At 47.1% G+C, this 13,497-nt stretch overlaps 1 protein-coding gene across 2 annotated transcripts in view; it reads left to right on the top strand.

Moving 5' to 3' along the window:
* LOC122817163 (microtubule-associated protein RP/EB family member 1-like) overlaps window positions 1-13,497 on the top strand; it is a 633,735-nt gene that overhangs the window by 274,481 nt on the left and 345,757 nt on the right. For both annotated transcript variants that reach the window (XM_044090369.1, XM_044090370.1), the window contains exon 3: window positions 526-671. In XM_044090369.1, the coding sequence (XP_043946304.1) occupies window positions 526-671 (146 nt within the window). The remainder of the gene's footprint in view (window positions 1-525; window positions 672-13,497) is intronic.

Below are 13,497 nucleotides of genomic sequence, written 5' to 3'. Positions count from 1 at the left end.
GCCCTATTAAGGTAAGTGCACAATGTTGGCCCGTATACTGTATAAATTGCATCTTTCTGCAGTAGGTGACTAAAACCATTGGTAAGCCATACCTCCTTTTCCCCAGGATTGTAGAACTGACAGCTGCTTGCTCCCACCTTCCTTTGCCCGTTCAGCAGGGATCATAGTAGATCCCAGTTCACATGGGCCGTAGTCATGGTTTCATCCTCTGCACTAGTCAGCTGCCTGATAAATTTGGTTAACTTGCTGACCCAAGATTGCCTTTTTCAGGGTCTTTTTTGTGTGCTCTTAAAATTGTTTCTTTTGCTTGCTTTGCACATGCAGTGTGCTGGGGTGTTTTGAGCTGTGAAGCAGCGATATGGGTGCCAGCAGTATTTCACCCTTTATTTTGCAGTTTACTTTTACTGTTGAGCCATGGTGCTTTGTCTTCAGACTTGTGTATATATTTAAAGGAAAACTTGACAGTGGTATTTTTCATTTAAGTGAAATTACTTGTATTACATTTTATTTCCTCTCCTTTTGAAGGTGTTTCCTATTGCCAGTTCATGGACATGCTATTTCCTGGCTCTATTGCACTCAAAAAAGTGAAATTCCAGGCAAAGTTGGAACATGAGTTTATTCACAACTTCAAAATTCTTCAAGCAAGTTTTAAGAAAATGGGAGTAGATAAAGTATGTGAATCTTGGTCAACATTAAAAGTAAATGTTTTGTTGGCAGATGTCTGGTACTAACCAAGTATATTTGATATAAAATGATTAAACATGCAGGACAACTTGAATTTTAACCCAAGAACAGATGCAAAGTGTTTTCTCTCACTTTTCAGGTATGCATAGTTATCCTAAGATTAGGTGTGGTTGGTTGCTTCTGATCCTTTTATAACTTTAATATGTACATATGAAAAGGTTCGAAAATAAGATTAGTGGGTTATATAATCTATTGTATAGAGTACACAGGAGAAGCAGAGACTTTGTATTCTTTCCATACCTGGAAAGAATTTCAGGATTAATCAACTTCAGTTTTGTTTAAAAATATGCTGCATCCATGTCAGACTTTATCAGAGTTGCATCTTCTGATGTGTGAAATGCTTTAAGGCAGCTGTTCTGTCATTACCAGCTGAAACTTCTGACAGCGCATTTGACTTTCTGAGATTGTTCTGTCCCTTGGCTTAAATATCTTGAATTTTGGTTTCCTCACACTCAAACTCAGAAATGCTATCCAGAAAAGCTAATACATTCCAGGCATCCATGTAGGAAACGAGTCGCAGGAAGTTATCCCATCTGTGAGCACTTGGGCTACCTGTAATGGTTTTAAGCCTCCCACAAGAACAGTTGGTCCTTTTGCAGATGAGTCCCTTGGATGTTTAGGCTGTGCTAATTTAAGTTTGACTGGTGAAGTCCACTGGGCCAAGAGCCAGTTTTCAGTGGAAGCCCGGGGAGAAGAGCTCCACAATAATTGCAAGTTACATTTCACAGGTTACAAAAGGATATGGTTCATACAGCTAAACATTTACAGATAAGCTCCATGATATTTGCAATTGGCTTGTCACAATCTTACAAAAATGAAAAGACCTAATTCAATACAGAAATTTCAACATTTACATAAATTTTTGTTGATTTAGTTGTAGGTTGTACATTTCAAAATGTGCAGCTATTGGCCATTAGTAGGTTAGGAAAATGTGCATGAAGGGTAATAGTATAATTCAGATTGGAGAGTATAGTACAACAGATATTAGAGAAAATTAGTTTTTGGTAGGGAAGAGATTGTTTTGAGTGGGATGAAGTAAGAGGTAGTTGGATGAGTCGGTGCAAAGTGGAATTGGGGGGGGGGGGGGTTGGGGCGTGTTAAGGGCATTCCCATTTGGAAGAAAGATGAGTAGCTGAGATTTGAAATTTTGTATGATTAGGTAGGTTGCATAGGTGTGTGGGGAGTGCCATTGTTTAGCCAAGGATTGGGACAGCAGTAGATGGCCAGGAGGTCGTGCAGGTTTGTGGACCTGAAGGAGATTTGGGTTTTTTGGAACTGAGTGAGCGGTTGGGAATGTTGGGTTTTAAGTAGTGAGAGCTTGGCAGGTTTAAAGATGAGCTTGTGGGTAATGGTGAGTTGTAGGTAACTGAGGTAGTTGGGTAGTTCAAGCCAGCTGAGGGTGAGGAGGGAGTGGCAGTGGTGGGGTGAGTTCATTGAAATGGTTGCAGATTTGGAGATCTTGTGGAAACTGTTCAAGTTTGGACCGAAGGCCAAGATGGAGATTGGTGAAGGGAGGGGGAGTAGTAAGGTGGATGTAAGGTGGGAGGGGGAGTAGTAAGGTGGATGTAAGGTGGATGCAAGAGTTTGACTGGTAGAGGGGGCTTAGGAAGTGGTTTTGCCTGTAGAGGAGACCTAACTGTTGGTGGGTTTTCTTGATTGCGGAGCATATGTGGGTGTCAAATTTTAATCAATGATGCCAAGAAGCTTAGTGTTGAACAATTTCAAGGAGGGTGTTTTGGCTTTGTATGGTGAATGTGGATTTGTCAATGGAGTTTTTGGCAGGGGAAAAAAGTTTGGTTTTATTTGCATTTAGTGCCAGATGGTTAGACTGCATCCTGGTTTCTGTTTTGGAGAAGTCTAGTTGGAGTTTTGCTCAGGGGGAGAAGGCCGAGCAGATTGAGTCATCTGCATATTGGATTAGTCTGGGATGGATTGGTGAAAGTTGTTAATGAATAGGTTTAAGAGAAGAGGTTTAAGAACAGAACCTTGTGGGGACGCCTGTGGGTGTTGGAAGGAAGGGGAAGATTGAAGTTTTCCATTGGACAGCTTATTGGCAGTTGGACAAGTAGCTGGAAAATCAGGCAATGGTGGTGGGGGAGAGGTGTAGGTTGGCAAGTTGGGATGTAAATAGGGTGTGTGAGATGGTGTCAAAGGCCTTTGACAGATCTAGGAATGGTGTGGATACAAACTTGCTTGTGGGGATGGACTTGAAGCAGAAGGATGTGGAGGAAGGTTTATTGTGGTGGCTGGGGCAGGAGGGGTGGGAAGGAGGCTGCTAGTTTAGCTATGCAGTGTATAAAGAATGAGTTGAAACTGGCTGTTTCAAGGTTGGAGAGGTTGGGGTCTGGGCAGGGTTTTTCTTTGCCAGGATGCAGCATGGATGAGATGGAGTCCCAGAATGTTTGGGGATTTGTTGACTGCAAGGACTGGAGTTGGAGAAGTGGGCTTTGTGGTTAGTTTTTTTGCGGAGTTTCGTAGTTGCTTATACTCTAGGAGGATGTTAAGGTTTTTGTTTTTGATATTGTTTCCATTTTTTGTCCCTTTGGTGCAAGGCTAGTTTAGTATAGTTTAACCATGGGTAGGGATTGGTTTTTATGCATTTGGTTTGAAGGGGGAGCTTGCTGATTGAGTGGTTAGGAATTGGGGGACAAGTCTGTATGCTTTAAGCATTCGGAGAAAGGTTGAAAGAGGAGAGGTTGTGGGTTTGGATGTAGTGGTGGTGTTTATGCAGTGGAGATGGAAGACTGTCAGCGAAGGCTGGTAGGTGATCACTGAGATCAGGTAATGTTTTGGCGATAAGGTTTGGGTGAGTTAGGATCAGGTCAGTGGATGGTACCAGAGGTACCATCTGTATTTGGTCTGGTTGGAGATTGTATTAGTTGGGAGAAGTTGTACAGGTTGATGGGATGGGGCTTCAGAGTTTAGTATTCCAGTTGATTTTGGTATTGGAGTGTAGGTTTCATTTTTATATATTGGAAGAGAACCAGGATGGGATGTTTTTAAGAGTTTATCACCCGGGGGAATAAAGGGCAGTGACATATATGGACTTGTGGTTTATTTTTAGTAAACCTATTGTAATTTCACTGTTGGCAAAGGCTGGTATTTATTGGAGTAGGGAGTTATGGTATGGGAGGTGGGGTAGATTATTTACTCCACTTTTTTTTTTTTTGTGGGCTCTATCGTTGCTAATGATTTGGTAACCTGGTGGTAGGATTTACCTATCTTTTGTATAGGTTCAGCCAGGTTTCAGAAACTGCGGTAATGTTGGGGTGGCAATGGGAGAGCCAGGCATATGAAGGTTAGGGGTTTTGGTCTTTAGGCTTTGTGCATTGTGCTGTAAGGCGAATAGACTGAGTTTGTTGGTTGAGTGGAGAGTTTGAGACTGATGTTGGGGATTGTTCCAGAGTTGGGGTGGATGTTGCCGGATAGTGAGAGATGTGGTGGAGTAGAAGAGTGAGGCAGTGTGTTGGGCAAGGGTAGCTTGGGTTGTGTGGGAGTAGTGTTTTTTGGTACCGCATTTGAGGAGAGTAAAGTTGGGAGCAGTTTTGGTTTGAAAAGTTTGGGTTAGAGGTAGAGTTCATACGAGATGAATGAGTAGGATGGGAAGTGAGGTTGATGGCAAGATGTAGTGGAGTGTGTGGTATGACGAGGGTTGGGGAAAAAGATGGGTAAGAGATTAGTAGGACAAATGGGGTTATAGGGAGATGTAGAGCATTGTAGGAGGGGGGTGGATGTTTGGGGTAATGTAGATCTACAGGTGGGTGGGGTTTGGCTTAGGTGTATTGTGATTGGAGAGGTGTTGGGTGGGGCGGTGTCGGGGTGTATAAGGCTAGGTAGTGGGGGCGGGTGGAATTTGGGGGCAGGGTAGGGAAGCGGAGTGAGCCCGAAGGGCAAATGGAGCAGGTTACACCTTCTGGGAGAAGCAGCAGTTGCCAAACAGTAAATCCGTGCGAAGGTTAGCAACTACAGAAATAGGGCAGCCTATCTGTTTGGTTTGAATGTTTTCATTTGTGCACCAGTGGGAAGCTGCAGTTCATTTTAGTAGGAAAATGTAGTTATGCCAGGGGATTTAGAAAGGGGCATGCAGTACTAATTAAAGAATGGAATATATGGTATAAGCGAGTACAATATTGGAGGTTCCTATGAAGCAAGGGCAGAAAAGCCAAGTCAAAAGATGGCGCCTCTGTACACAAGTTTTATTGATTCAATATGCAAGTACAATCATAAGTACAAATAGTACTTATAGTTGTGCACACTACTAAGATGCCCATGAGAGTGTAATCAGGCAGAGGTTTTTGGTATTTAAAGATGGTGCCACAGCTCAGGTGAGGAATAAGTAAACTCTCGAGGAAGAGGGAGTGAAAAGACTGGATTGACAGAGCTGGGAAGTTTACAATAAGATTGTTGGACAGAGAAGGGAGGGTTAGAGCCAGGGCTTGGAGAGCTGTGAAAACAGATTTGACAGGGCTAGGTAACTTAGACTAGAATTGTTAGGAGAGCAAGAAAAGTGTTGGGGTGGGGGGTGTGGGGGCTGTGGACCAGGACTTGAAAAACTCTACCAGCTAGCACAGGTCCATACCTAAAAATGTCTCTGTGCGAGTTCAAAAGTAGATTTAGAGAGTCAGGGAAGTAGAATATAAAATAAAAGTAAAGCTTTGAGAAACTGTATGCATTTGTTACAATAAACGGGAGAATAAAATATAAGAATATAAAAAAGTAAAGATAAAATATAAGAAAAGTGCAAAGCTTTGGTAAAATGTATGCATTTGTTGCAGTAAATGGGAGGAAAAGGGGCAGGTTCCAGTAGTGTGCACAACAGAAAAATCAGTAGGATCTGAGAGCGATTAGAATAGACCTATACTGCTCAGTCTCTTAAAAGAATTTGCAGTGACATTTGATGTCCTTTTCACTTGCTGCAGTGTTTTAAACTTGAGGGATATCCCCACCAGTGCCCAGAGTTGGCCAGTATACAGAAGTCTTTAGCCACTGTAGGGTACATAGTATGTCTGGCTTCGGCTGTAGTTAGACATGGGCCATACAAAGGATGCACACATACCATCCTCTGAACTTTTCTGCCGCTGGTCAGAGTGCCAGCTCTGTCGTACAGTTTCCAGTGCTGGAGTTCTGTTTTCAGGTAAGTGCCATGTTGGAGAAACTGTCATCCAGGAAGGGCAAGTGCCAGTGTGGCAGACAGATTCCACATAAGGACAGCCATTCAGTGTTTTTTGCCTAGGTCCCAACCACAGCCATAAGTTGTGCTGTATCTGACCGTTCATTCCTAAGACCCTTGGAAGCAGGCTTTCATCTCTAGCTCTGCATTTGGAAAAAAAGTGGCTAAAACTGTTAACTAAGCACATGGAGGGTTCCTCAAGGCCCGAAGCAGAGCCACCAAAGCATAAGGTCAAGAAACCTCTGCCTTCCACTGCACCTCACCCATCTGATGTCGCTTCTGAAGCACTAGTCACCCCAAAGCTACATCTGATTCCAAGCATGGAGTCGTAGACTGACCCCACTTCTGAGGTGCCCTGGGCAGAAGTCAAGGCAACATAAGAGGTGGAACAGACTTCCAATCTGGATGTCAAGGGGGAACCCAGGCTTGAATGTATTCAATCTAGGGATTTGCCACAAGTCTTGCCAGTCTGCCCCAGCCTGACTTCTTTGACCTTGGCCATTCATTCGGACCCCTGAAGTTGCAGTGAAAACACAGAAGATGAAACATCTCTCCTACACAGAGGCTCCTGCATATTGGCAGGCGGTCTTTTCCAGGCCTTCATGGCTGTTGAGCAGCCTGCCCCCACCACAGTCTCAGCGTTCTCAGAAAAGGGCTAGGGGCCCAGACTCTACAGATAAATTCGCTTTGGAGGAATCTGTTGCTTACTCTACTCAAATCCCCTCTCAGGAATAAATCTGCCCTAGGAGGAGTCAGTAGGAGCAGACTCCATGGAGGAAATGTCTTTTGGGGGACCATTCTGAAAATATGTGAATGGTAAGTGGAATTCCTCCCAAATCTCAGATGTACAGAAAAGGTACCAACTTTTACAAGTGGACCTTCCCAGCTGTTCTGCAGTGCCACTGGTACATCCAGCCTTTTGATGCTTTCCATCATGCATCCCAAAAAACACTGGCTCCAACTCCCAAGAAGCCAGACTGTTTCTACAAAGTCCCTGAGGACTGCCAGTTCCTTTTCAAATGCCTGGCTGCAAACCCAGCAGTAATCTACTGACAAGCCTAAGATGCTTCCTTCTACCTCCCTGCTGCCTACAGACAAGGACAGTAAAACCCTCAAGGCTAGGGGAAAAGCGTACACTTCAGTCAGTTTGGCTTTGAGACTTCAGCTACTTGACACATCGTTATAGTACTCCCAAGAACTTGTCTCAAGCAGCTTTTGCTATCTCAGACCTTACAGGTTCTGAGGGGAAAACTAGCCTGAATATTTTAGGAGCGTCCTCCCAAGTACAAAGACACTTAGTGCAGCTGTGATTCTGCTGAGGCCAGTGCCAGGGCAGCAGCAACCCAGGTCAGTACTAATAGTATTTTCATGGCTTAGACTTCAGCTACTGCAGAAAGATTTCAAATCCAAAATAATGGATGCTGCTCTGGAAAACAAAGCCTTGCTTGGGGCAGCTGCCCTTTTAAAATCCCTACAAGAAAAGTGTAAGGAACTGAGTTAAAGCATCTTTTAGTGTCCCCAGTACCCAGGTTCCACAGGAATTTTCCCTCTTAAGCTTGTCTTTGTTCACAGCCATTCTATATACCACAACAAAGCTTCTAGGGAAGGTGGGGGAGGTGAGACAGAAGACTAGGGCTGCTCTGGTACCACCCCAGCAAAAATGGTCTTTTCAGGACAGCAGGGAGTCTGACTACCCTGTTAAGTGTTCACCCACTGCCTCTGCCTCGCAGATGCTCTCAAGACTTGGCAGAATATTATCCAAGACAAATGGGTCCTTTCCATGATCAAAATAGAAACTTATCTATTGGTTTGTGCCATTCCCACCTTTAAGGGCATCCCACATCCACCCAGAGAACAAATTCATCTTTTCCCAGATCTCCTCTTGGATTTGTGACAACAGGGCTCCAGTCTGGGTTCCCTGCAGCTCCAGAAGAAAAGGATTTTATTCAGGGATGTTAATGCCCAGAAAGGTTGACCTCTGGAGACCAATCCTAGACTTTTCAACAACCTCTTAAAAATGTTCCATTCTTCAGAATGCCAACTCTGCAAAAGCATTTCCCCCTACTTCTCCCACAGGGTTGCATCACATCTTTAGATGTAAAACATGCCTACATCCCCATTCACACCAAGTACAAGAAGTCTTTTACATTTTCCTTTGGGTTCATGGCATTTCCCTTTCTCTGCATTGCCCTTTGGCCACTCTACAACCCCAAGGCTTTTCACAAAAAGTGTGGCTCCAGTGATTGCTCATTGCAAGCTCCTAGATGTCCAGATTTTCCCATATCTGGAAGAACTGCTCTTGCAGACATCAAATAGAACCTACATACTGCCATTTCCCTCCTGGGAAGTTGGGTTCACAAACTTCAGAAAGTCAACCCTAACCCCATCCCAAGACTGAATCCAAGCACACACGTGTCTCTACCACCCCAAAAGGCAGAGAACCTTCAGGCTTTTTTCATCTCTTCCCCTTAAACCACATCACTGGGGAATTCCTCAAGATTCTAGGTTTTATAGCCTCAAGCATACCCATGGTACCCCTGACAAGGCTTCACATGAGAACTGCAGTGTCTCCTCAGATCTGTCTGGACACAGCACTCATACTCCAGAATACCTCATTCCCCTCATCCCATGCCCGAAGAGTGATATCTGGTGGATCCAGTAGTTACAACTAATCAGAGTACTACCCCTACACCCCTTAGGACTTTATACACGCATCAGACGTTGGCTGGGGAAAAGCCCTTGGCAAATTTACAGTCCAAGGAAGGTCGTACAAAGGGAATACATAAATTTGCAGGAGCATTGCTCCTACCTTAAAAACCTTCCATTCCCTCCTTCGCCCAGGTGTACTAAAACTGTTCACTGACTGGCATGTAAAGAAGTGGAACAGGGGGCCAGTCTGTTTGCTGTGCATAGACTGGCTCTCCTAGTGTGGGCATTCCCGGATCAGATGACAATCCAGGCAGTTTACATTCCTTCCAACAGGAACCTTATGACACTGAGCAGGTCCTGGACCCAGTCACACGAATGGATGCTTGACAGATGTGCTCCTGGCCATAGTCCACCTATGGGTTACTCCACATAGACTTATTTGCCTCCCCATGAACAGACAACTTCGAGTCCCAAGTCCTCTGGCTTGAAAGTGGACACCCCCTCCTTCCCATGGAAGGGGATGTTCTTGTATGCATTCCTTCCCCTTCCTCTAATACCAAACGTTCTGCTCAAAATCAGGCAGGTTCAACCAGAAATCGTGATGGTGACTCCCTTTTGGCCAAGACAGCATTGGTTCCCCCTTTTGCAGTTAGCCAAGAGTAATCGCCACAAGTTTCCCCACCGAGTGGACCTCGCACAGAACGGAGGATCCTGTGTACATCCACACCTTTCAGCACTACAACTGACAGTGGGTGATGGGGATACTAATTGCATTCAGTCACCTTTTTCTCCGAGGATGTACTATGGGGTTTCTAGCCGCCCCCTACAGTAGAAAGTCTTAAGTTTCCAAATGGAAAAGATTTCCATTGGTGTCCAAGAACCAAAACCCACTGGCAGTAGAAGTACCATTGGATGTTGTGATCCTATCTTGCCTACATTCTGTACTGATGGGTTTTGAGCCGATCCTCTGCTCCGACTGCACGCTATACTGTAGAGCGAAGTCTTATTGGCTGAGCTATTCTGCATCCCAGGATGCACCACCACAGCTTCCCCAGATCTCGTTTGCCACTTTACAGCAAAAGACGTGGTCTCGGACTTGGCTGAGCCAAGTGTCTATTTTCTTCACAAATTTCTGTCAAATTTTTGATTAACATACCCGAAAGCTGTTTTAACAGCTATCGTTGTTGTGTGACTGGTTTTGAACAAAGTTTTGTGGTAAATTGATCTTTTATTTGAGGGAAAGGTTCCCGTTTTAGTTAGAGGGGCCTTGCCCTCGCGCGTGAGATGTCAATTTTAGTGAGTATTGAGTGTTATAGTTGGACAAGTAATCCCGTTTTCTATTAGAGGGATCTTGTCCTTTGTTCTTTGACAGTTTAGAAAGTTTTCCCTTTTTGGTGTACTGTTTAGAACTGAATATGTCGAAAGAGCACAGACCTGGGTTCAAGAAGTGCTCTAAATGCAGCTACAAAATGTCCATAACGGACGATCACTCTCTATGCGTGTATTGTTTAGGCCCTATACACCTTCAGGAGTCAGTGTTTGTCACGCTTTTTCCTCCCGGGTCCTCCAAGAGAGGAAAAACAAATTGATATTAAAAGGGCTTATTAAACCTACTTTTGAGGAGGCTTTATCTTCCTCTTCTCCATCGAAGAAAAAGAAATCGGCTCCGACCAGCCCGTCGGAACCGGCCACAAAGAAATCTTGGCAGGCTTCTCCATCGGCTCCACTGACTTCGGAGCCGAGGGCGGAATGGTCTGCCTCTATGCCTCCAGCCTCGATTCCTCTGGCTTTGGAGCCGGCGGCTGGGGCTTCGAGAGGCGGGTCACCTTCACCGGCTCCACTGACTTCGGAGCAGATGAGTTGCCCGCTCAGACTCTTCCCCTTCGGCGCCGAAGTCCACTTCGGCTCAGAGGGAAATTACTATGGTTGTGGAGTCTCCCTTGGCACCGATATTCATTGAGACTATTCGGAGCCGGTCCCCCAGTCCTTCGGAACCGGTGGAGAAGTAGACTCAAACTCGTTCAATCTCCTCTCTGTCTTCGAGAATGTCTGATTCAGACATAGGGTACTTCAAAGGCTGTTTCAGTCTCCAGTCTTCCAAAAGTTGGTCTCTGCTCCAGCCCAGTCGGATCCGGAGCCGGTTGCCCACCCTGTCTTGGTTCCTCCTCCAACAGCCTCGGCACCGTTGGAGTCTGTGCTGGTGGAGCCGGTGGAGGTTTTTGGGTCTGCTCCGACCCTTACTCCAACCCCGCCCTTCGGATCAGAGTTCGGTACACGGATCTCCTCGGTCGGCCCCGGGGGTGACGCTTCGGGACTGATGTTTTCGGTTCCGAGCCCCACTCTCGGTGCGTCTGCTGCGGGAGTGCAGTCTACTGTTGTGGCCTTGGGGGTCTGACCTTCCCAAGACTCTGGGGGTCCCACCTTCAGGGCCATGAGGAGTGCTTTGGCCAAATCTTTTTTGGCCACCTCCACAGTCTCACAGGCACCTTCCCTTGGCACGGAGACTGGTTCCTTTGTAGTCCCCTTGTCTCAAGACAGCAGAGCCCTGGGGCCTGAGGTCACCCCCATTGGGGTTCCCCCCCCTTCCTGGAGGCCCTTCCAAGGCTTCTTTGGAGGAACCTCCCAGGAAGAGACAGTGCAAGAGGAAGCACGTAGACTCCCCGGACGAGTCTCACCTCTGACACCGACCTCGATGATGCGGAGGGGACCTCGATGATGCGGAGGGGTCCCCCAAGTCATCCTCGGATGATGTCTCCTTTGCGGACATCTTAGAAATCCTGAAGCAATGAGGCGACTGGCAGTCCAAACCCCCTTCTGAGGAGTCTGTATTCCTCAAGGCCTTCGGGGCTCAGCCCTCCGCCTCCTGGGTGTCTCCGCCCTTCGATGAGCTTCTAGATTTGATCTCTCGAAGGGTGTGGGAGCACCCGGATTCTGTGGAACCGGTGCCAGCTTGCCCCAATAAATTTCTTGCAGCCCCCCCCCCGAAAAGGAATTCCTCTCTAAAGGTGTGGCTGTAGATGCCCTGGTGGTGGCATCTGCTACCCAACAAGATGTGGCAGAGGCGTCTACGTCCGTCCATCCTCCTAATAAAGAGTCTAGGAGCATGGACTGGTACGGGAAGCGCATCCTTACTTCAGCAGCCTTTACTTTAAGGTCTCTGAATTATCTGACTCACTTCACCAGACTTCAGAGGGATCTGGTCAAGGAACTTTCAGATACCCTCTCTGGTAATCTACCTGAGCAGTTGGCCCAGACGGTTAGCTCTCAGCTGGCTACCTTATCATTATCGAACTCGTCCATGAGGCTCATTTCGTATGCAGCCGAGGGGGCGAGTAGAGCGGCGGGAACAGGTGTTGCTCCACTGAGACAGGCCTGGCTCCGCCTGTATCACTTTGCGGAGGCCTTCAAGTCTTCCTTTGCCGACGCTCCCTTTGATGGGTTCTCTTTGTTTGGACCCAAGGTAAAGGACACCTTGACCCGCTGTGAACAAGAGGGTAAGACTTTGACTGCCGTACGGGCACGCTTTTCCACTCCCGGCCTTATCCCAAGGCTAGAAGAGGGGGGAAAATGTGGTTCTGTAAATCTCAAAAGACTTGCCCCTCACAGCAGGATGATTCCCCTTCTAGAGGCAGAGGGGGAAATTTTTCAGGAAGACTCCATCCCAGAGGCGACAGAGGCCCCCGCAACAGTGGAGACAGAGTCCTTTCGTGGCTCCTTAACCTTCCAGCATCCCTGAAGGATTGCCTGACTGCGCCGCTCCGGAGCCAGTCGGGGGTCGTTTTTCGAGGCACCTAAAGGCCTGGGAGAATATCACTCAGGACCGATGGGTGCTCCGAATCATTGCCGGAGGTTACACCATCCCTTTTTCTCGCCCCCCCCCCCCCACCACCACCACCATCCCGAAAAATCCCGGACCCACCACCCAGTCAACGGGATCTCGCAGCCATCGAACTCTCAAAGCTGCTTCAAAAAGGAGTCATCCAACCGGTCCCAGAAGACCAGACCGGATTAGGGACTTAAGACCGGGGAAGTGAGGCCCATTTTGGATCTCTGCAAACTCAACCGTTCTGTCGAAGTCCAAGTTCCGGATGGTCACCTAACAATCCATTCTCCCTCTGCTGGAGGAAGGTGTTTGGATGTGCTCCATAGATCTCAAGGACGCCTATTATCACATCCTGATAGATCAGGCGTCCAGGAGACACTTGCGCTTCAGCCTGGGAGACTGTCATTTCCAGTTCCGTGCACTGCCCTTTGGTCTCACAACAGCCCCCCAGGGTGTTCTCCAAATGTTTGGCGGTGGTGACTGCTCACCAGATTAGTCTAGGATTCCAGGTGTTTCCATACCTAGACTGGCTCCTAACTGCCACCTACAGGCGTCTACTCTTACAGAACCTAGCAGCCACTATATCTCTAGGCAACTCCCTAGGAATCGCCTTCAATTGGGCAAAGTCTGTGTTGCTGCCATCTCAGCGCATACGGTTTATCGGAGTAGAGAGATTCAAAGCAAATGCGGGTCTATCTTCCTACAGAGAGGATAGAAATATTACAGTCTCAAGTTCGAGCATTGCTCCTCAAATGCCGAGCCCCAGCCAGGATGGTCCTGCAACTGTTGCGTTCCATGTCGGCCACCGTTCTCCTAGTTCCCTTGGCAAGATTGCATATGAGGATTCTCCAGTGGCTCTTGTCAGTCCAGTGGTCTTATCAGGATCTCCCCCTCAGTCACCTCATTCTGATCACGAAGACGTGCAAACAGGACCTCCGTTGGTGGCTTCTTTCCTCCAACCTGGATCAGGGGTGACCCTTCGTTCCACCACCTCCAGTGGCCACATTGACTACAGACGCTTCCCAGACGGGGTGGGGGGGGACATTACCTGGGCAGGTCGGTCCAAGGCAAGTGGCACTCCGAGAGTTTCCTCCACATCAACATACTGGAA

Source organism: Protopterus annectens, chromosome 12.part0, assembly GCF_019279795.1.
Source record: "Protopterus annectens isolate FY-2018-M chromosome 12.part0, PAN1.0, whole genome shotgun sequence".
NCBI lineage: Eukaryota > Metazoa > Chordata > Ceratodontiformes > Protopteridae > Protopterus > Protopterus annectens.
This window is presented reverse-complemented; position numbering and strand designations above follow the sequence as displayed.